General features: G+C 42.7%; 1 protein-coding gene across 1 annotated transcript in view; it reads left to right on the forward strand.

Annotated features, from left to right (window-relative positions):
* The window catches only part of SORCS3 (sortilin related VPS10 domain containing receptor 3), a 466176-nt gene that overhangs the window by 321112 nt on the left and 122673 nt on the right, over positions 1-22391 (forward strand). Inside the window, exon 9 of the mRNA XM_055561093.1 lies at positions 16585-16674. Within this exon, the coding sequence (XP_055417068.1) occupies positions 16585-16674 (90 nt within the window). The remainder of the gene's footprint in view (positions 1-16584; positions 16675-22391) is intronic.

Here is a 22391-nt window from a genome sequence, read left to right on the forward strand (position 1 = left end):
GAATAGCTCCATGGCCTGAGCAGCTGTTCAAGCAGTCAGTCTGGTCGACCCCACATCTATTGAACGGAACTTCAGAAGCTGATTATGAAAGTAATAGGATGAAGATGTTTAAAGGATGGGCCTGATTACCCCTGCCTTCCTGGAGAAAAATGCCTTCAGGTGGGGGGTGGGTAAGGCAGCGGGACATCCTGTTATTCCCAGTGGGTAAAACCTATCAGGGTGAAGCTGGAAAGAGGGGAGGCCTTGGGGATCAGCTTCTTGTTTGCCAACCTGACTCTCTCCCTCCCTTCCTTTTAAGCTCTTTCCTTTTCTTTCTTCTCCTATTTCATCCTTACTACATCAACTCTGTTAGATTCAGAACTGCAAGCAAAACATCTGTTGGAAAAAAAAAAGGAAATTGATTGGTTCTTCTCTCACTGTGTTTCTTGGGCTTTAAAATTGTCTGATTCTTTACTCTCCATTCTCTCCTCTTCCTCCCTTGTTTTCTTCTAATCCAGCTTGTGTGTAATGGGAGCATGAAATTAGACACTTACCCTCTCTCCCTCTAGCCTTGGAAACCTCTCGAGGCTGGGCTAGATTGCTTCCACTTTCTTCTATGAAAAATGTTTTTGGAAGGCATGTGTACCTTGTGATTCTGTGTGGTGGTAATTCCAGTGAATGCAATCAGAATGGAGAGGGAGCCATACCCAAGGCCTTCTGTCTGGCTCTCCAGAATAAACGCCTGCAGTTTTACTGCCTGCCCCAGGTGGCATCTGCTTCCAGACTCCAGTGTGGAGAAATCATCCCAGGGCTCTTAGTACGTTGTGTTTATTATCTCAGGGCGCTGTGTAATTGCTTCTTAGGTGTTTGTGGGGGCAGGCAGGGAAGGTGTAGAATCCGTGACTTTCTTACTTCCTCTGAAATATCTGAGATGAGTCCTGTGAAGCAGACTGAACGTACCTCTTCTATGTAAGCATTTTTTCTCTTAAGATTTGTCTTCGCCCTTCCTCCACAAGTTTTATCTCTTATCTAATTTTCTCTCGTATTGAATAATCTATAGTTCTTTGAGAAACAATAGTATATAAAGAATCAGCTACCATTTCTTGAGAGGCTAGTATGAGCTAGGAATATTGTTAATGAATTTAATTGCTATGACATTGTATTTGGAGAGACCTGCTCTTAATTCCATTTCACAGAAGAGGCACAGAGCAGTTAAGTCATTTTCCCAAGATCACACAGCCAGCAAAGAGTGGAACAGAGGTTTGACCTAGGCAGACTGACACCAGAGCATTCTTTCTCAATCTCTGCTCTTGTTCTGCTGTTCAAATAAGAGTCACGACGTAAACTTCCTTGTTTGCCTGAAGTAAATTGGGTCAAGAACTATGTAAGGGGGCATGAGCAGGGGTGGAAAGCTTAACACAGAGTAGATGCTTAAAACAGATTTGTGGCGTCATTGAATGATGACAACAAAAATAAACTGGGATGATCCAGAAGGATGGGGTGGGGAGGGAGGTGGCGGGGGCGGTTCAGGATGGGGAACACATGTACACTCATGACCAATTCAAGTCAATGTATGGCAAAACAAATACAATATTGTAAAGTAAAATAAATTAATTAATTAAATTAAAAAAAATAAACTGACAGCAGGGGGCAAGGGTGGGGAAGGGACAGTGAGGGAGTTAGATCACATGTCCACACTGCTGTATTTAAAATAGATTACCAGCAGGGTGCCCCTGTATTTCACAGGGAACTCTGCTCAATGTTATGTGACAACCTGCATGGGAGGGAGCTTGGGGGAGAATGGCTATACACCTACATGTATGGCTGAGTCCCTTTGCTGTCCACCTGAAACTGTCATAACTTTATTAATTGGCTATATGCCAAAATAAAATAAAAGGTTAAAAAGAAAGAAACTGACAGCATAGGATCTTCAGTTCAGTTCAGTTCAGTCGCTCAGTCATGTCCGACTCTTTGCGACCCCATGAATTGCAGCACGCTAGGCCTCCCTGTCCATCACCATCTCCCGGAGTTCACTCAAACTCATGTCCATCAAGTCGGTGATGCCATCAGCCATCTCATCCCCTGTTGTACCCTTCTCCTCCTGCCCCCAATCCCTCCCAGCATCAGAGTCTTTTCCAATGAGTCAACTCTTCGCATGAGGTGGCCAAAGTACTGGAGTTTCAGCTTTAGCATCTTTCCTTCCAAAGAACACCTAGGGCTGATCTCCTTTAGAATGGACTGGTTGGATCTCCTCTTAGGAGATGGAAATTGAAGAAAACATTCATGCTGAAGAAACCAGGACCAGGAAGTGAAATGAGGTGCACAGAGATGTGACATTTTTGAGCCTCTGCTTTTTGTCAGGTGTGTGTTGGGCCTATATTTTGAGTTTTTTATCTGCTTTGAGGTGAAACTGAGGTGTGGGGCAGTTAAGTGCTTTTTTCTAAAGAATCCTAATTGCTGATGGGCTGGGGGAAGTTTGGCATCCATGTCTGAGCTTCTGCTCTGATGTTTTTCATAAATTTTTATAACAAAGAACTAAGTCAGTAACCCCAAAAGATGCAGAAAGATAAAATCCCTGATAACCCAGCTGTAACTCTTGGATGTTTCCTTGAAGTGAAATCACATTCCTGACGTGAACCACCTCTGCAGAGATAAACAAATAAAATTTTAATGAGATTATTGAGCAGTATAGTATAGACTTTTTATTGAAAGTGTCAAGTAAAAATGAAGCAGAGTGTTTATGTCCGATATTGAATGGCAAAAACCCTTAATAAAACCTACACACACCCACTGTTTCTTGCCCTTCTTCCAAAGTGCCTCTTGTGGAACCGGTCAAGCACCATTGAACCACTCACGTGGATCTCCTGTCCTGCTGCCTCTCCAGCTCTTCTGGCCAGGTCCACCCCATCTTTACTCTCCCCATCTCACTTTGGTGTGTAGGTCAGTTCAGCTGTAACCTGGTTTCTCTAATTTTCTGTCCTCATGTCCATCTCCTCATTCGGCAAAGATGTCCTTCAATGTGAGAATCCCCTCTCCTCCTAAGGCAGTGAGAGTGTAAATAACACTTAGACGGTAAAGAATCAGCCTGCAATGAGGAGACCAGGGTTTGATCTCTAAGTGGGAAAAATCCTCTGGAGAAAGGAATGGCTGCACCCTCCAGTATGTTTGCCTGGAGAATTCCTTGGACAGAGGAGACTGGTAGGCTACAGTCCATGGTGTTGCAAAGAGTCAGACATAACTGAGCAACTAACACTTCTACTTTTCATACACTTATTGGTGTGTATGTACACACATGCAATGGCACCCCACTCCAGTACTCTTGCCTGGAAAATCCCATGGACGGAGGAGCATGGTGGGCTGCAGTCCATGAGGTCGCTAAGAGTTGGACACGACTGAGCGACTTCACTTTACTTTTCACTTTCGTGCATTGGAGAAGGAAATGGCAACCCACTCCAGTGGTCTTGCCTGGAGAATCTCAGGGACGGAGGAGCCTGGTGGGCTGCCATCTATGGGGTCACACAGAGTCGGACACGACTGAAGCGACTTAGCAGTAGCAGCACACACATGCACACCACACTGTGGAGGGTGATACAGAAGGCTTATGCCTACCTCTCTGGAGTCAGGCAGGTATGAGCTGCAATCCAAGCTCAGCCCTCTACCAGCTGTGTCACTCTTCTATCTCCATGTATTAGGCATGTTATCTATAAAATGATAAAGGATGAGCATGGACTCCACAGTGTCCAGCATTGATTTATTTTAATTCTAGAAGGATCATGAGGATAAGTTGAGTAAACTGGTGTGGTTCTGGGGTAGGGGTGTTGTAACCATGCGTTCCAGGAAACAAACTCATTCAGAGGGACAATGCAGATAGTGGAGTGCAGGCCCAAGGCAGAGTCTTCTCTTAGCCAAGGACACCGACCAGTTTTTGTGAAAACCTTATATACTCTAAGTATACGTGCTCAAACACACTTCCCCAGATTCTCTGAAACTAGTCTGAACAAAGGAAAAGAAAGATATAATCAAAGTTAACCCATGATTCGTATGCCTTAAGCCTAGGTAGTTAACAGTGGACAATTATCAATAGGCCTGTGGTCATACCCCAATAAGCATAATAGAATTTATGATTCTATTTGGTTACACAGATAATTAGGGTATTTTTTAGGCAATGGAGAGTCTAGGTACAAGCCCTGGGGCTATCCCATCCGGGGGTCTGATATTCTAGTTTGTATGTTGTTTCCATAGATACAGGGCACATAGCTCAAAGTCCACAGTCCAGCCCAAGATGGAGTCCTGCTTCCAAGATGGAACCTGTTTTGTCTGTTTCCTCCTTCAGGGGTTTCTCTGTTTTAAAGTTCTTAGCTTTTGCTCTGCTCAGAGTACCATGGCATTGGCATTCATTCTGCATTGCCGTTGGTACATCTTACATGTTTGGCTTATTTTTACAAAGAAATGGTGAACTCCATGAGGTCACAGCCCATGACTCCTGTGACATCTAACACAGCCTGGGCACAAAAGTGCTGAATAAGTAAATACGTGGATTGATTGATCAATGTAACACGTAGTAGAATTGGGGCTGATATCCCTAATGAGATGTCTGAATGTGATTAATGTTCGAGGAATGATGTGAATTTGGCCAGACCTTTAATTAATCTGTGGTTTCGGCAGCAGATAGGGAAAAACATCTTGTAATCTGCTTCTTCATGTCCCACAGGAAAGCACTCTTTCTTATGGCCCCTGGTTTTCCATGTTGTGGTGTTGCCAACCACTCAAAGGAGTATTTGATGTAAAATCATGACCCATTTGTAGAAATCCATGCAATTATCTCCACTTTGTGTTTTTCTAATCTTGATTTAGTGAACACAGAATGACGCAGCCTAGCAACATGAAAAGAGCCTCGGGCTTCAAGTCAGAAGTTCAGAGGTTGGCTGTGAGCCTTACCTTTTAGTAGCAAGGTGACCTAGTGGGGCCTGTCTGGGTCTCAGGGCCCCTGAATTCTAACATGGGGATGTATTGATAATTAGACCTCCCTGGCATGCTTGTGCTCCGGCCAAATGAGATTCAGTCCAGTGATGAAAACGAATGGTACAAAGCAAAATGCTCTACAAATATGAGTCGTGACATAGGTGCCAGGTACCAAGAGGCAGTCAAATGGGAACAGGACATATTGTCTCCCCTCAAAGATGATACAAGAGACCCTCTTCTAGTAATTTCCTCAGCAGCTGATAAGTGCAACAAGAGAGCTACAGAGAGCCCTGAGAATCAGAAAAGAAAGGATGCATTCCAGCTGGGAAATCCAGATGGAGGACGATTCTTTAAGGAGGTAGCTTTTGATGTAAGCCAGTGTGGATTTCCTTAATGCTGGTATTTCTAAGGATCTGGGTCAGGATGAATCCCTTCAGGAAATTGGTCCTAAACTAGCTATTCTTTGGAGAGGCTCTGCAGTAGACTCGTTCAGGGTTGCACAGGGTAGTGGACATTGTCAAAATTTAAAGACCCAAGTCCAAATCCAGGCTTTGCTGCTTTGAAGCTGAGTGACCTTATGCATATCATTAACTTTATCAGTAAAGTGAGGCTGTACAGTATCTCTCCACCAAGGTTGCTGTGCATGAGGGCAGACAGTGCATAACAAGAGGTGAGCACCAAGTCTGACTTTTCAACAATGATGCTTCTGCTAGTGGAGGACAGGACTAGAATGACATAGACAGTACAATGGGGAAGCTCCAAGAAATAGCAGTTGGCATTTTACAAGTATTCATGGCTCTCTTGGGGAAGTGGCAATGTTTCCTGAAGAAAACAGGTTGACAGATGGTTTAAATCTATCCACTGCTGTCCCCAAATTCACTCATGAGGGATGCAAATCCCATGTTGGAGAAGTTTGGCTGTTCTATCTAGCAGCCCATGTATCTCAAAGTCTGCCTAGAAATCCCATATCTCAAAGACACATCCCTGCTTCTCTAGAAAATTAATGGCTTTGTTTGCCTTGCCCTATTAAGTTCTTTAAAATACTGTGAACATATCAATAAAATTAGTCATTCTCTAAGAAACTATGTGCACCTGCCATTTATTCCATGTGGCTGAAGACACGTCTGTTCTATAGCTCTGCCTGTCCATTTCTTGCTTCTCGTCTCATATTCCATACTGCTGCTAACCTTTCAGTCTGCAGATGACTGTAACCCCACAGGGTATATGTAGCTTCTGCCCCAGTGGCAAATGTTCATGCCCTACACAATCTATAGACTGGGCATGTCTGGATCATCAGCTTGGGTTCTGTGCTAATGCTGCCATGAAAGCTGTAGACTGAGTGGTTTATGAAAAACAGAAGTTTATTTCTCACAAGTCTGGAGCTGGAAAGTCCAAGATCAAGGCGCTGACAGATTTGGTGTCTGTTCATAGATGGTCAACTTGTTCCTGTGTCCTCGTGTGTAGTATGAGAGTGCTCTCTGGGGTTTCTCTGGTAAGAGCACTAGTCTCCTCATGGGGGCTCCACCCCCATGACCTAATCATCTCCCAAAGGCCACACCTCCAAATACCATCACAATGGGGATAAGGTTTCAACATATGAATTACAGAGGGATACAAAAACTCAGTTTATAGCAATTTGTCAGTGAAAATACTTTTAAAATCTTTAGGTTCCTGGATACATAAACAGGTCAATCATTACATCCTATTCATTGTATTCATAGACTAATTTACAGATAACATGAAAACATTTTACTATCTTATCTCATTTACTTTCTGTAAGAGAAGAGTAACTATTATTTCCATTTTATAGACAAATAACCTTGAAACTCCAACAGACTATTTACTATGCCTAAAATTGCATGTCTGATACATGCATGCCTGATACATGATGGAGTTGAAACTAGAATCACTAATATTACAGATACTGGTACCTTTTACCTTTCTTCCTCCTCCTCTCCCACTCTTTTGTTTTAATTTTCTGAAATTCTGGAATGTTATATAAAAGACAGAGGCTAGTGTCTGGATTGGGAATATTTTAGCCAATCAATTGACCTTATAGTATCTACCAGTATAAAGGAACTAGCCTATGTAATATCTCAAAGAGAAAAACTTTTATATAAGTATAAGAAGACTGTATAAGCTTGACTCCTTGCAATATCTTTTCAAGCCCTTTCTCAGTCTATCTTTCATGAAACCATACTACACTCACAGTGTACAAGGAACATTTGTGAAAACAGAAGTCGGGCTCTTTTGATAGTAAGTTGTAATATTTGTCTTTAAGGTTTCCCTAAGTAGTGTTTCCTTTTTCTGTGAAGCTCTGGCATCCTGATTTAGAACACTCAATGTAGACTGACTGAGTTTTAGCTTTTTTTTTTTTTAACTATTACTATATTAACTGGGAGTATTCAAATGCTCCCAAATTTTGTACTCCAGGATAACAATTCAAATCCATATCAATTTGTTTTATTGCTGCACTAACCATCTTTGCCTTTTCATCCACCAACAAAACTAGGAGAGAAAAAGCAATGAACTTCGATTTTTATGGGTAAAGTGAACATCCCAAGAACTTCTTTCACTCTTTTTAAATCATAAAGGCTAGAACATGAAGATAAGATTTGTAACCAGTCTTGGTCAAATATCTGGCACAAAGCACATTGGGCTGGCAGTCTCTATAAATGAATCTTCTCCACAAAGTCATCCTTGCTTATGGCAAGAAGAATTTCAGTCTTCCATCACTGGTTGGTTTTGACCAGGAAGCCCATTTGGCTGCCTCAGCACTTCCTGAAGTCCCCCGTTTGCATGTCAATTGTCACCATGGTCAGTCACCATAAACCCTCCAATATATTAGACCGATACAGGCATCTATGCCTCTATTTCAGCAGGGACAGGTAATATGCATCGAGTACTTAGCATGTGCCAGGTTTAAGGTTAAATTCTTTACATGCCATGGTGGATTCAATCATCATGATAAAATATCAGAAAGTTCCAGAAAAACATCTATTTCTGCTTTATTGACTACGCCAAAGCCTTTGTGTGGATTATTCCAACAAACGGTGGAAAATTCTTCAAGAGATGGTGATACCAGACTACCTGACCTGCCTCCTGAGAAATCTGTATGCAGGTCAGGAAGCAACAGTTAGAACAGGACATGGAACAACAGACTGGTTCCAAATTGGGAAAAGGAGTACATCAAGGCTATATATTGTCACCCTGTTTATTTAACTTACATGCAGAGTACATCATGTGAAATGCTGGGCTGGATGAAGCACAAACTGGAATCAAGATTGCTGGGAGAAATATCAATAACCTCAGATATGCAGATGATATCACCCTTATGGCAGAAAGCGAAGAAGAACTAAAGAGCCTCTTGATGAAAGTGAAAGAGGAGAGTGAAAAAGTTGGCTTAAAGCTCAACATTCAGAAAACTAAGATCATGGCATCTGGTCCCATTACTTCATGGCAAATAGATGGGGGAAACAGTGGAAACAGTGACAGACTGTTTTTTGGGGCTCTAAAATCACTGCAGATGGTGACTGTAGCCATGAAATTAAAAGATGCTTGCTCCTTGGAAGAAAATTTATGACCAACATAGACAGCATATTTGGAGAAGGCACTGGCACCCCACTCCAGTACTCTTGTCTGGAAAATCCCATGGATGGAGGAGCCTGGAAGGCTGCAGTCCATGGGGTCGCTGAGAGTCAGACATGACTGAGCGACTTCATTTTCACTTTTCACTTTCATGCATTGGAGAAGGAAATGGCAACCTACTCCAGTGTTCTTACCTGGAGAATCCCAGGGACAGGGGAGCCTGGTGGGCTGCCATCTATGGGGTCGCACAGAGTCGGACACAACTGAAATGACTTATCAGCCCCAGACAGCATATTGAAAAGCAGAGACATTACTTTGCCAACAAAGGTCTGTCTAGTCAAAGCTATGGTTTTTTCGGTAGTCATGTATGGATGTGAGAGTTGGACTATAAGGAAAGCTGAGTGCCAAAGAATTGATACTTTTGAACTGTGGTGTTGGAGAAGACCCTTGAGAGTCCCTTGGTCTGCAAGATGAGCAAACCAGTCAACCCTGAAGGAAATCAGTCTTTAATATTCATTGGAAGGACGATGATGAAGCTGAAACTTCAATACTTTGGCCACCTGATGCAAAGAACTGACTCATTGGAAAAGACCCTGATCCTGGGGAAGATTGATGGCAGGAGGAAAAGGGGACGACAGATGATAAGATGGTTGGATGGCGTCACTGACTCAATGGACATGAGTTTGAATAAGCTCTGGGAGTTGGTGATGGACAGGGAAGGCTGGTGTGCTGCAGTCCATGGCGTTGCAAAGAGTCAGACACGACTGAGTGACTGAAATGAACTCAACATTAATATCTCCATTTTCTAGAAGAAGAAATTAGGAACGTTAAATTACCTGTTCAAGGTCACCAAACTAGCATATGACAGAAGCAGGATTCAAACACATGTCTGAGATCCCAGCTGATGTACTATAATGCTTAACAATCAGAAGAGTTTTCCTTGAAAATAGATAATTGGAAACTTATCAAGTCTAACCCTTTCATTGTATTTGAAAAACAATCTCAGAGAACTAGGCCTCCTGATTCTTATTATAGTGTTGTGTGTGGTCTAGACATGGTCTTTGTAACATGCTTTTCTAAATCGCCCCCTGTTCTGCACCTTGCTAGCATCCCCCATAGCTGGTGAAGGCTCCAAGAAGTCTCTTGGCAGGGCTGGTGACTGGGCACTTGATTTGTCAGTAGTTTTTTGGCCAGTTGTGTGGTGGACATGCCTTTCCTCCAACACTGCCACTCTGCATGCACGTGTGCACGCACACTCAAACACAGAGCAATACTGGCTTCACATCAGCTGTCTTATCCCAAATCTATTCTTGATGAAGCTATTTTTGGGGGCTACGTTAGGGCCCCCATAAAAAATTTTTATGGGAAAATCTGTTTCAAAAATGTTCAGCCTCAGCAGGAGTGTTGTTAGGCATTAGACCCACTCCTTCTAGAAACAGGCAGATAAAACTGCATATTTCATTAGTAGACCAGAGCCTCCAGGACATAAAACAAGCAAACACCAGTTTGACAAACATTAAATTCAACATCAAACAGTCTAGTAGGGGAGATGGCTTGCTGATAGGTGTCTTGTTCCAAATGCCGTACCCAATTCTGGTTCAGACACACAGTGCAGTGCCTTAGCAGAAAGCTTTCAGAAATGAGCTCAAGATGACAGAGGTGATGTAACCTACCATGTAGAAGCTCCCAGGCCAGCCTGACACATAGAGCCACATCCTAATGAGACAAGTGGCTATTTATTGACTCTTGTGACCTGGTAGTCAGAAGCCTGTTTCTTTGTTCTTGAAGAAGAACTATGATCTTTAATGGAATTATGTAGGAGGAGAAGAAGAGAAAGGTCTAACAACGTCAAAATGTATTTTAAGTAATCTGAATAGAATTAATGAGCAAAGAAATTGGAAAAGTTAATTGTGCATCTTAACAACTCAACTGTCCCCTTTCATTTTTTAAGAAGGAGGAAATAATGCAAAGGCTGCAAGAGAAATAAGTAATGTATGCCCATAAAGGTAGTCATTCCTCTTGTCTTAGATTCTTCACATCATCCTGGACCTAGCAAAGTCCTCTAGCTGGAAAAACTTCTAAATGTCAATTCCTATGAAGGTGACGGCTCTTGTGTAAGCTGAATCTATTTCCATTATCCCTCTGTTCCAATAGCAACACCATTGACTCCTATGCAACAATAGAATCTTGATTTCTCAGGGATAGGGAACTGACATGAAAGATCTACCTTGTTGGTGGGTATCTTACCTGGGAAATTGGGAGTTGAGTGACCAGGATTCATTCTTTTCCATGGAGAGGTATGGAAACCCACATAGTCTGAGGGACCAGAATAAGCTTTGCAGTCACATAAACTTGGGTTCAAATTCCAGTTCCAGCATTTACTAGTTGTGTGTCTTTGAGCGTATTGTAGAAGTTCCCTATGCCTCAGTTTCTCACCTGATTATAAATCGGAAAGCTGGTTCATACAGAACAGTGCCTGGCATATAATAAATGCTCAAAAAATTTATCAATACTTTTACCTTGTAAGGATACTAATAATGGTTTTAACAATAACAGTAATAGTAATATTTATTGTGGATATTGAATAGTAAAATGAATCTGGAGCACTCATCGCATGATAGGTATTTGGATGTGTTAGTTTCTACTTCTCTTCTCAGAAGCCATATGTCCACTTATGAATTCTAGAGACATTACAAGTTTTCTTCTCTCTGTGACAGAAAAAGGTTCAATATGACTCAAGGCCTTCTGGTTCCAATTTTGAGGGGCAGATTTCTCTCTCTCCTCCAAGACAAGTCATCATCCAGAAGCAAGGAGAAATGGAAAAAATAAAGGATATGTCGGTTTAGACTTGGTTACAGACGCATGGGAACAAGTCAGAAGAGACAGATGTGTTTAATGGCCAATGCATTTGTCCAAAGGAATCATTTTCACTGGCCAGGAGCCCAATTAAACCTGTAAAATGGAAATCCAGAAAATCAGATTAACGAGCCAGTCATTAATGAGGAAAAGACCCAGCTAATTCTGTGTTTAGCATGACAGATGGGCCCAGAGCAAATAATTGGATGACATTCATCAAATGTAAAATAAAAGGTGTCACTGAAAGGGAAAGTGGTAATAATCTCTGGGATTTACAGTGCCAGCAAATTTGCTTGTAAGGAAGAGAAAAGTTCATCAAAATAGATTAATAGTTGCTAAACTTTATTCCTTCCTTGTGTGATTGCCAGAGAACCACACAAATAATAGCGGAGAGGCAGCGAATGCACTAGGCTAGTATCACTCAGTGCTGGGAGGACTCTGCTCCCTGGGGAGGAGCTAGGACTCCTGTGTGGAGGTGAGTCCCTGGGACCAGCAGGCACTGGGCAGGGATGGCGGCTGCTTCTGTAGCCACCGTTCGTTAGCCACTAAACAACAGAGAAAATCGAATCTGAAGGCTCTCCAGTTAAGTGAATGAATCACATTTCATTGTCCAGTTAGTTAAGTACTGACCTCCTGCCCTATGCCTGACATTTTTGGGGATGTGTTCATTCCTGGTTATATGTTCAAGCATAGGCTGGAATTGTACATGGCTGGGTCATCTTGTTCATCTTGACAGCCACCCTTCCTCTCTCACTGCACACATTTCTAACTCCCTTGATTGAGTACCACTAAATATTTGATTCTTGGCATATTTATTTTCAGGCCCAAATATTTTATCTTCTTCCTACAGACTTTTGCTTCTTAGATAAAAGCAACCTGTTATCTAATGCCTACTTTACGTTGGGCATTGTATTGGGCTTTTTCATATAAATTGTCTTAGGGAAGTATTAGCTGTACTTTATGGGTGGGGAAACTGAAGACCAGAGATAAGTAATGATTTGTTTTGGTAAAAGTTATGAATTAGCTGTAAATTATAGCTATAAATCATCTGAAGTAGTTTTATGATTTTTTTGCCATTGGACATACAGGGTTCACAGGAAAACTTTGGCTCCTGGGTGTTGGAACTTGGCAGAGTTTAGGGAGACTGGGGTAAATGGTCCTCAAGTTCTCTCCATTTCCAGAGTGAGTGAAATGAGGGTTAGACTGAGATCAGCAGGGTGACTCTTAGGTAAGAAGTGTTTCCCAAGGAGCTCCTGCTTGTCGGTGGGACACTTTGGACTCTTGGGAAGGAGTGAGGAGCGTGATGGAGAAGGCAATGGCACCCCACTCCAGTACTCTTGCCTGGAAAATCCCATGGATGGAGGAGCCTGGAAGGCTGCAGTCCATGGGATCGCTGAGGGTCGGATACGACTGAGCGATTTCACTTTCACTTTTCACTTTCATGCACTGGAGAAGGAAATGGCAACCCACTCCAGTGTTCTTGCCTGGAGAATCCCAGGGATGGGGGAGCCTGGTCGGCTGCCATCTATGGGGTCACACAGAATTGGACACGACTGAAGTGACTTAGCAGCTTAGCAGCAGGGTCAATGAAGGGCTGTATGTTGTTGGACAAATTAGTGACCTTTTAGCCTCTATTTCCTGACCTATAGAGGCTATATCCTCTATGGGTCAGGAATATATAATATAATGTGTGTGTGTATATGTATATATGTAAATGAAGTATGATTTAGAAACTGCTTATTGTAGCATCTTCCATGTTATAAGTTTTCACTGCATGGTAATCACTGCTCTGCTTGTTTTTATTAACTCACCACTTCTTTTCTAAGAAGGCATCATTTTTAAGATGTAGCATCAATGCCATGACAGATTTTCTGGGAATGTAAACATATACACACATGTCAGTTAGAGCAATTTAAAAGAACATGTTTTAAAGACATTGGAATCAAGGAAATGTAGTGCTGTAAGTACAATACAACTGGTGACATGAATAAGATGAAGAGAGGATTTGTCAGTCACAGGAGGAGGAGAGCAGGCTTAGAGCCAAACTTCACTAGGTTCATACTTGTCTTGGGCAAGTCATTCCATAGACTCGGAAGGGTTGTCCGTGGGGTTAAACTATTAATAGATAATTTATATAAGGGCTACGTGCAGTTCTGGAGCATGGAAGATGAACCCAATTGATGACAATTTTATCATTATTTTTATCATCATGCATCCACTGATTGCCTGCCATGAGACCAGCATTATTTAGGAATTAAGAAGTTATAACCTTATAATAAGACATGGAGGGATCACTATAGGTATATGTACACCACAGGAGTAAATGTTGAAAGTGCTGTAGAAATGGAAATAACAAAATTCAGGAACTAAGAGGAGGGAGAAGTTAGAATGGTGCTGTCCACACCAAGGCCCGTGAACTCCTGGGCCTTACATGAGGTATGAAGCCTCAGGTTGGATCCTGCAGAACAGCCAGTGGCATGACTGGGACAGAGGGAGGGCTGCAGGAGCCCCTGGATGTCTCTGGGGGGTGCTGTGATGTCAGAGGCAGCAGATAGCCTCTGCGCTCCTTGGGCTTTGTGCAGCCGTTTAATACTTTATTCCATGGTATTTCTGAAGTGTAGTTCCATCTTTATGATATACTTAAGTGCAGACTCTCCCGGGTGGTATGTGTGTGTGTGTGTGTGTGTGTGTGAGAGAGAGAAAGAGAGAGAGAGAGAGAGAAAGAGAGAGAGTCTATGCTTGAAGAGGGCTATAACAGGCACAGCTGGCCTGAGTTCCAGAGTCAGTGGGACTGAACACACACTCAAGGGGACGACTTTGCTTTCCTTCAAGCCTCGGTGATTTGGAAACCCCACCAGCCTTGCTCTGTGCTACTGATGAGAAGTCTGGCAGTTGCTGTCATCCTGTTCCCTATGGAGGTGACTGACTGGGTCTCCTGGGGAAAGGCGTTTTTAGTTGCTGAGTTCTGGCCAGCGTTAGTGCTGGGATTTGCCTCTTCTGATGCTGGGCTCATTCACTAAAAGTGAGGATGGTGAGGTTCAGGATGTCTTGTAGAGAACTGATTTTTAAGCATTTGATAGAGGATTATTCTGGGGTTTAAAAGCTTTATCACTGGGCAAATGGTCTTCTTGTGGGGGTGATAAAAATGATTTAGAACCATACGAGGTGGTGGTAGTATAACACTGTGAATATGCTGAATGTCACTGAATTGTACACTGTAAAATGGTTAATTTTCTCTTATATGAATTTCACCTTGGTTAAAAAAAACAACAACAAAATTTTATCATCACTAAGCACAAAATTCAGGAAAGAAGCTGCATCTGAGAGGGAGGCCGGGTTCAAGATAGATGAGGAGCAGAGAGGCACAGAGCTGTATGTCAGTTGGCATTAAAGTTCTGCTTCTGTGCTGCTCCAAGTGTGGTCCCCAGACCAGCAGCATCAACATCATCTGGAAACTTATTAGAAAAAGCAACTCTTGGACCCCACCCAGACTGATTGAATCAGAGTCTCCATGGGTGGGGCCCAGCAGTCTGAGTTTTAACAAGCTTTCCAGGTGATTCTGGTGCATCCCGAAATTTCAAAACTACTGATCTGCTTCTTGGGTTTTGCAGGTATGTTTGCATGTGTTGGTTTTACAATTAAAAGTAAAACCAAATTAAAGAAGCAAATAAATAGCAAATTAAAGAAGCAAATAATTGCCAGGATTAATGGTGACTGTGTTTAGAACCAAGGGTTACATTTTAACCAGATTCTATGCAATTGAGATTTATTTTAAAAAGAAAAAAAAAAGTTCTCTGCAACTCATTGATCTTAATCTGTCAACATCCCACCTCTAAGCTGACATAGAACAACATAGATTTCGAACAGATATCTTACCCAGAAAAAAAAAAAATAAAGGTCTTGGAATACAAGACAAGAGTGATTCTAGTTAGAAAATAGAGATGTGAGGACAGCAATGACCATCAGGCAGAAAGCTGGTCTCCCCTGTTGGTTTCCAGCCTAAGTCTTTGCACCAGGTTTTTTTTCACAGCTCTGCCCTCACACTGACTCGAACATCTGCTGTCCCTGGCAGCTTGTGGTGCCTGCTTTGTGGGCTTCCAATCTGCAGAGGTTAAGGAGGAGCCACAGGAGATGCCATGCCTCAGGGTGAGGAGCGATGGGTGGCTTTCACTAGAAATGTAACAACCTCCCACTCTCAGCAGCCGCTATGGATGGGCACCAGGGTTGGACCAGATTTGGGGGACTGGCCTGTCTCCAGCAAGTGCTGGGGTCTTAGTGAGCACAGAGCCTGTGCTCCCAGTAATTGCCTCCTCAGCACAGAAGTCTGGTTGCTATTGTCTCCCTGCTATTTTCTCTGAACAGGCTATGTTGTCTTCTCCTGTGAATATTAATCTCCCCTGAGTTAGGGTAATTGGACCAAGAGCAGCCATCTGCAGAGCTATGCAATTTGGCAGGCTTTCCAGCAAGTGCAAGCCAGAGGACCATTTCTTGCTGTGGTTTCTGGGTTCCTCTAAGAAGCCATCTTTCCTCTAGTGAGGTTTCAGACCTTGATGTCACCAGTCATGAACTAGTAGAACTGAGATTCAGGCTTCGGATTTCTGATTTTCAAATCCAGAGTTCTTTCTTTGACTTTTGATGCCTTTAATTAACTTGCATATGGAAAGAATCAATAAGTATCTGTTCAGTGCATGGATTTGTAAAAATAAAGGGAAATTGTGCTCAAATGGGAAGTGAAATTAATTGCAAAGTAACAAGAGCTTTGAGCAATAGTAATTATCCAGATTCAGAAAAATACTTTCTTTGATAATCATGTCATCATTGCAATAGATTAAAAACTGTTAAGAAAAGAATAGAATATGTAGATCATAAGTATAGCCCATATCAATAGCTTCTCTGTTTTCTGTTGAAAATATTTATTGTGTATGAATTCAGAGCATAGTGACCAAGTAGAGAGTCCCTGCTCCCCCAGATATCACCAGCCATGGGGAAAGACTGCTGGAATTGCTCATTTATTGTCTAAGTGCTGTGACATGGGAGTAACTTAGGGTGCCGTGGGGTTGGAGGATCAAAGGCAGCAGGGAATATTCCCTTAAAGGTTGTCACAAACCTACCGTGGTTTTTGATGGAGAGGCTACTACTTTCCACCTTGCACTGGATCTGTAGCCCCATCTGACCTTTCTGTGTTTCCTTATGATCCAGGTAACAACTGGTGGAAGAGCCAGCTACTACGTGTCCTACCGGAGAGAGGCCTTCGCTCAGATAAAGCTGCCCAAGTACTCACTGCCCAAGGTATTCATCACCTGCTGCCCTGGGTCCTGCCAGACAAAGCAGCAGGGAAATTCTGTCTTGTTGGGCTGCGGAAGGTTTGATCCCTTTCTGGGAGACAGCAGGCATTCAGCCTGACTTACCACTGGGGGTTTGGCCTCTGCTCAAATGGCAACCCACTCCAGTGTTTTTGCCTGGAGTATCCCAGGCAAGAGACAGGGGAGCCTGCTGGGCTGCCATCTATGGGGTCGCACAGAGTCGGACATGACTGAAGCGACTTAGCAGCAGCAGTAGCAGCAGCAGCATGTCAGTGAATCTGGGTTCTGTGTTCCCCTCCCAGCAGGATACCCAGGCAAGAGTTTTGATTTCCTATGACTCAAATATACAGTATAACCTTGTGTCGTTTCCCAGGACTGGTAGTGAAAGGAACACTAGCTTTGAAATCTCTTCTGTGGGTCCCTATCTTTCACAAGAGCCTTATTGATGAATAGAAGGCCAGACTCAGAATGGCCTAGGTAGAAACTTTATATGCACACACACATATATGTGTGTGTGTGTGTGTGTGTCAGAGAGAAAGAGAGAGACTGTAGCTGATGGGTACATCAGAGAGAGTGTGTAGCTGATGGGTACATTCTGCAACTGTGATCCTATACAATGGTCCTATAAAGTCAATTACAGATGTTACAGAAAATGAGAAATTAATGCCCATGGCCCCTGGGGCTACATACAGTTATATATATGTAAGGTGCACAGGTGAGTCCCACGTCTTTCATGCTTCTCTCTACATTTTAATGCTAAATATAAATGCACTGCTTGTACTTCCACTCCCTTCTGCCACAATGAGTAATTAAAAAGGAATAATTTACTATAATGTTAATATTGAATCATGGCATTTTAACTCCTGTTTTGGAAAATCACAACACTTATTCTGTGGGCCTCATCCCTTGTAAACAGTGGCTCCTTGGAGGAGATGGATCTTAGAACCTCAGTGTGAACATGGGCAGGCCTTAATTGCATTAAAGCCTCAGTTGCATTATTGAGGCTGCAAAGAAGCCAAGTCTCAGGTTGGACATATATCAAATGTAAAGTTACAAAGACTTAGATCTCCAAGCTGGTGCTAGGAAGCATATCATGAAAAGTGAAATGAGTACAGAGGCAGATGGGATTATGAGATAAGAAGGTAGATAACCATCTACCCCTAGTTGCTTTTATCCATTCATTTATTCATATAATCATGCACATATTCATTCATTTTTTCCTTTCTTTATTCACCTATTGATCTTGTCTTTCTTCCATTTAGGTTTTTACTCAGTGCCATGCATTGAGCTAAGCTTTGTGGTTAGAGTGGTAAATAAGACACAGACATTCCCTACCTTCATAAAGCTTGTATTCTGGTAGAGATGGTAAACAAGCAATTGTGGGTATGAGAGGTGTTCTAGGCACAGAAGTTCAAGGTCCACTGTGACATGATAGTTGAAGCTCACCAAATATGGGTAGTGAGGGCTAGTTTTCTAAAGAAAGTGATACTTAAGATGATTCAAGGAAGATGAGGAGTTAACCCTGAAAATAAGTGTTTAGGAAACTGGTAGAAAATACATACACTGGCCCTATTTTAAGAGAAGGCTTCCCAGGTGGTGCTAAAGGTAAACAGCCTACCTGCCAGTGCAGGAGATGTAAGAGATACAGGTTCAATCCCTGGTTCGAGAAGATCCCTTGGAGGAGGAAATGGCAACCCACTCCAGTATTCTTCCCTGGAGAATCCCATGAACAGAGGAGCCTGGTGGGCTACAGTTCATAGGGTTAAAAGAGTCAGACACAACTGAAGTGACTTAGCATGCACACATGTGTGCACATGTTTAACAAACTAGAAGGCCATGTTAAGGGACAGGGTTGCATAGAAGAGATGGAGATGTTGGCAAGGATCATAGTAAGTAGCCCCAGGGGCCACAGGCATTAATCTCTCACTTTCTGTAATGTCTTTGTGATTGACTTTATAGGACCATTTTATAGGATCATGGTTGTAGGATGTACCCATCAGCTATTCTAAACCCAAGCAGGAAAGAGGTATGCTTCTTGCAGAACATGAAGAAGAGGAAGTTCATGCTCATGAGAATGACCTTTAGCAGCAATCTGGTGATTTCCATGTATTGGCCCAGGAAAAGAGTTTCAGGAACTTTCTAAACCACATTCTCCATGTAGCACCTATTTTGTTTCTTTATGTATGCCTATTTTATGTATTTTTAACCTTCTCAGGAAAACAAACAGTTTGCTCCCCTGGGCAGTATGTCTGCAGGTGGGAACAAATGAAGCCTGGCATTGATCACAACCCTAGAACACTCCATTAGTGATTAGCAGCCCCATGGCAATTTACTGCGATGGACTACCATCCATGCGGCTCCTTTGATAGAACTTCATCCAGAACAGCTTCTCATTAATATGAGGGCTGCTGTGAAAATAGCTGGATGGTTATTGATCCCCTTTATTAGTCGGCATTGACCCGGATTTTTGTAACCTCGGACTAGGATGTGAGGACAGAGTGGGCGGAAGGAGATTGGTTCTTTCCATTGTTTAAAAATTGAAATGGCTTTTAAACAAGTTGTTGCCATTCCACATAGTGCCACAGCTGCTGCTGGGCATCTTGCTTAAACACAAAGACACAGAAAAGCTCCCTGTCATCATTGCTCTCACACTTCTACTCCCAGTCTGTTCAGAATATGCTCTCCTGGGGCACTCCTTGGCTTTGGAGTGTTTTGCAGGGAAGGAAATGAAGGCCATTAATAATGAGCAGCATTACTAGGGGCAGCAACCTTGTGCTGAGTCCTCCATAACCCAGCCCCTGGGCATCGAGTTGGCGCTCTCAAGCCACTGTCATGAAAAGCACGCACCAGCAGAGGGCTTGGAGCCAGATGAAGGGAGCCCTGGCAGCCTCGGGAAAAGACAATGGAGCTCATGAAGAGGATGAACAGAAACCAGGACTTTCTGCCACCTGCTCATCTATGAGCCCATGTCTTCTAATCTGTGAAATGGGTACCATAATACCACGTGGTAAAGTTGTAAGGATGCAGCAAATGACTTGTTTTTAGTAAAGCATAATGTGCTGGGCAAGTCTAAGCAACACTTGTGATCAGGGGAAATACTACTAATGCTCTTAACATGCCAGTTGAGTTCCTGATAGGGTCATATCCCAGACTTCCCTTGCTTTCAAAGCTGCTTGCCTCACTGGACCGCTCTGAGTCTCATAGACCTCCACTTGTCTCTTAGATTCTGGACTTATTCTTGACTTCCTATTGTAACAGTCATTTCTGCAAGAGAAAAAATTGTTTTTTGCTGGTTTATTTTTACGTGGAACTCAGTTCATTGATGACAATGTTGAACTTGACTTGAGCTCCAGATTCCTGGAAAACAGCAACATTTAGGAAATCCTCCTACCTTTTTGTGTTCCTGAACATGGTTTACTGCAAACCCCCCACCCCTGCCTTCTCTTAAATGTTCCTTGTGTTTACCTTTGGCAAAACCAGATTCCTGTCCTTTTTCTCGTAAATGATTAGCTGAACCATTTGTCCCCACTGACCAATCTGGATAAAATGCTTGTTAATTCAACTGGACCAAACTTAAGTCTGACTTTTCTTCTGAGAATCACCTGACCTTAAGGAAAACAATTTCCTACCTATTCACCTCACTCCCCACAGCGCATTCCAGCCTTACTTTACTTCTCCCCAAACAAGTGATTCTTTTCTGCCCTCACTCTGGGGGTGCTTGCAGGTCTTTTGATCAGAGTGCTTTCCCTATTACAATAGTGTTTTCAAATAAAATCTCTCCTTACCTGAGTCTAGGTTTGTTTCTGACAGTAGAAACCCCACTTTTTTTTTTTTCTGGTTTCCTTTCCTGGATCCTGTTCCCTTGCCATCCTTAAAATGTTGATGTTCCTGAGTTCTGCTTGCATAAATCCCACAGTTAATCCCACTTTGAATAATGTAAGAGGAGGGGGGAAATAAGCTTCAGATACTTTATTATAATCATAGTGATGTTAACCTTTTCCTTAATTTCCTTAGGAATGTTTTCCTTAATGTTTGCATCTCCCCAAATGCTGATTTCGCCTTCCTTGCTCTGTCACAGCCTTACTTCCTAAAGAGTCATCTGTAGTTCTAACCTCTTTTCTCACTTTCATTCACTCTTGAACTTGCTGCTAGTTTTCCTCAGCTCTCCCACATCCATCTCTCCACTATTCCACTAAAAATCTGTTAGCCATTGTTACTGCCTACATGCCAAATCCAACCAGACATCTCCATATCTTTATCTTTTTTTGTTTTTTTAAACCTCTCTGGAGCATCTGACACTGGTGGGAGAAAAATTAATACTTGGTGTGTAGATTCCCTTTGGCAGTGTTCCCCGCCCCCCACCCCCCGATTTCCTTTCCTGGATCCCCTTCCCTTGCTATCCTTAAAATGTTGATGTTCCTAAGTTCTCCTTGCTTCCTTCATGGTTCCTGAGTGACCTCATTCCTTCTCTTCATACCGATGAGTTCTATATCCACAGCTCCTATGCGCATCTGTGCATTAAATTCTGAACTGCATTGTTAACTGCCGTTTAGATGGACATCCCCTTCAGTTCAGTTCAGTTCAGTCACTCAGTTGTGTCCGACTCTCTGCGACCCCATGAATTGCAGCACGCCAGGCCTCCCTGTCCATCACCAACTCCCGGAGTTCACTCAAACTCACGTCCATTGAGTCGGTGATGCTGTCGAGCCATCTCATCCTCTGTTGTCCCCTTCTCCTCCTGCCCCCAATCCCTCCCAGCATCAGAGTCTTTTCCAATGAGTCAACTCTTCGCATGAGGTGGCCAAAGTACTGGAGTTTCAGCTTCAACATCAGTCCTTCCAAAGAACACCCAGGACTGATCTCCTTTAGAATGGACTGGTTGGATCTCCTTGCAGTCCAAGGGACTCTCAAGAGTCTTCTCCAACACCACAGTTCAAAAGCATCAATTCTTTGATGCTCAGCTTTCTTCACAGTCCAACTCTCAGATCCATACATGACCACTGGAAAAACCATAGCCTTGACTAGACGGACCTTTGTTGGCAAAGTAATGTCTCTGCTTTTGAATATGCTATCTAGGTTGGTCATAACTTTCCTTCCAAGGAGTAAGCGTCTTTTAATTTCATGGCTGCAATCACTATCTGCAGTGATTTTGGAGCCCCCCAAAATAAAGTCTGACACTGTTTCCACTGTTTCCCTATCTATTTCCCATGAAGTGATGGGACCGGATGCCATGATCTTCGTTTTCTGAATGTTGAGCTTTAAGCCAACTTTTCCACTCTCCTCTTTCACTTTCATCAAGAGGCTTTTGAGTTCCTCTTCACTTTCTGCCATAAGGGTGGTGTCATCTGCATATCTGAGGTTATTGATATTTCTCTCCTTAATAGTCCCATTTAACAACTGAGCTCAGAGTCTCTCCCTTTGGTCCTTTATATCTCCTCCTCCTCACATGTTTACTTATTTACTTCATTTATTTACTCAGTAAGCTTGTGTTGGATGTCTACCACATGCTAGATACTCTGGTAAGTGCTAAAAATAAACTAATAAAAAAGAGAGACATAGCTTCCGCTCTCTGGGAGCTTAGAGTCTAATGAGAGAGGCAGACATCACACAGATAATTATAGAAGTAGATTATTAATCTTGATTGTAATGAATACTCTAAGAAAAAATAGAAAATTTTGTAAGTCAGATATCTGAGATATTAAA

Source organism: Bubalus kerabau, chromosome 22 (assembly GCF_029407905.1).
Source record: "Bubalus kerabau isolate K-KA32 ecotype Philippines breed swamp buffalo chromosome 22, PCC_UOA_SB_1v2, whole genome shotgun sequence".
NCBI classification, from domain to species: Eukaryota; Metazoa; Chordata; class Mammalia; order Artiodactyla; family Bovidae; genus Bubalus; species Bubalus kerabau.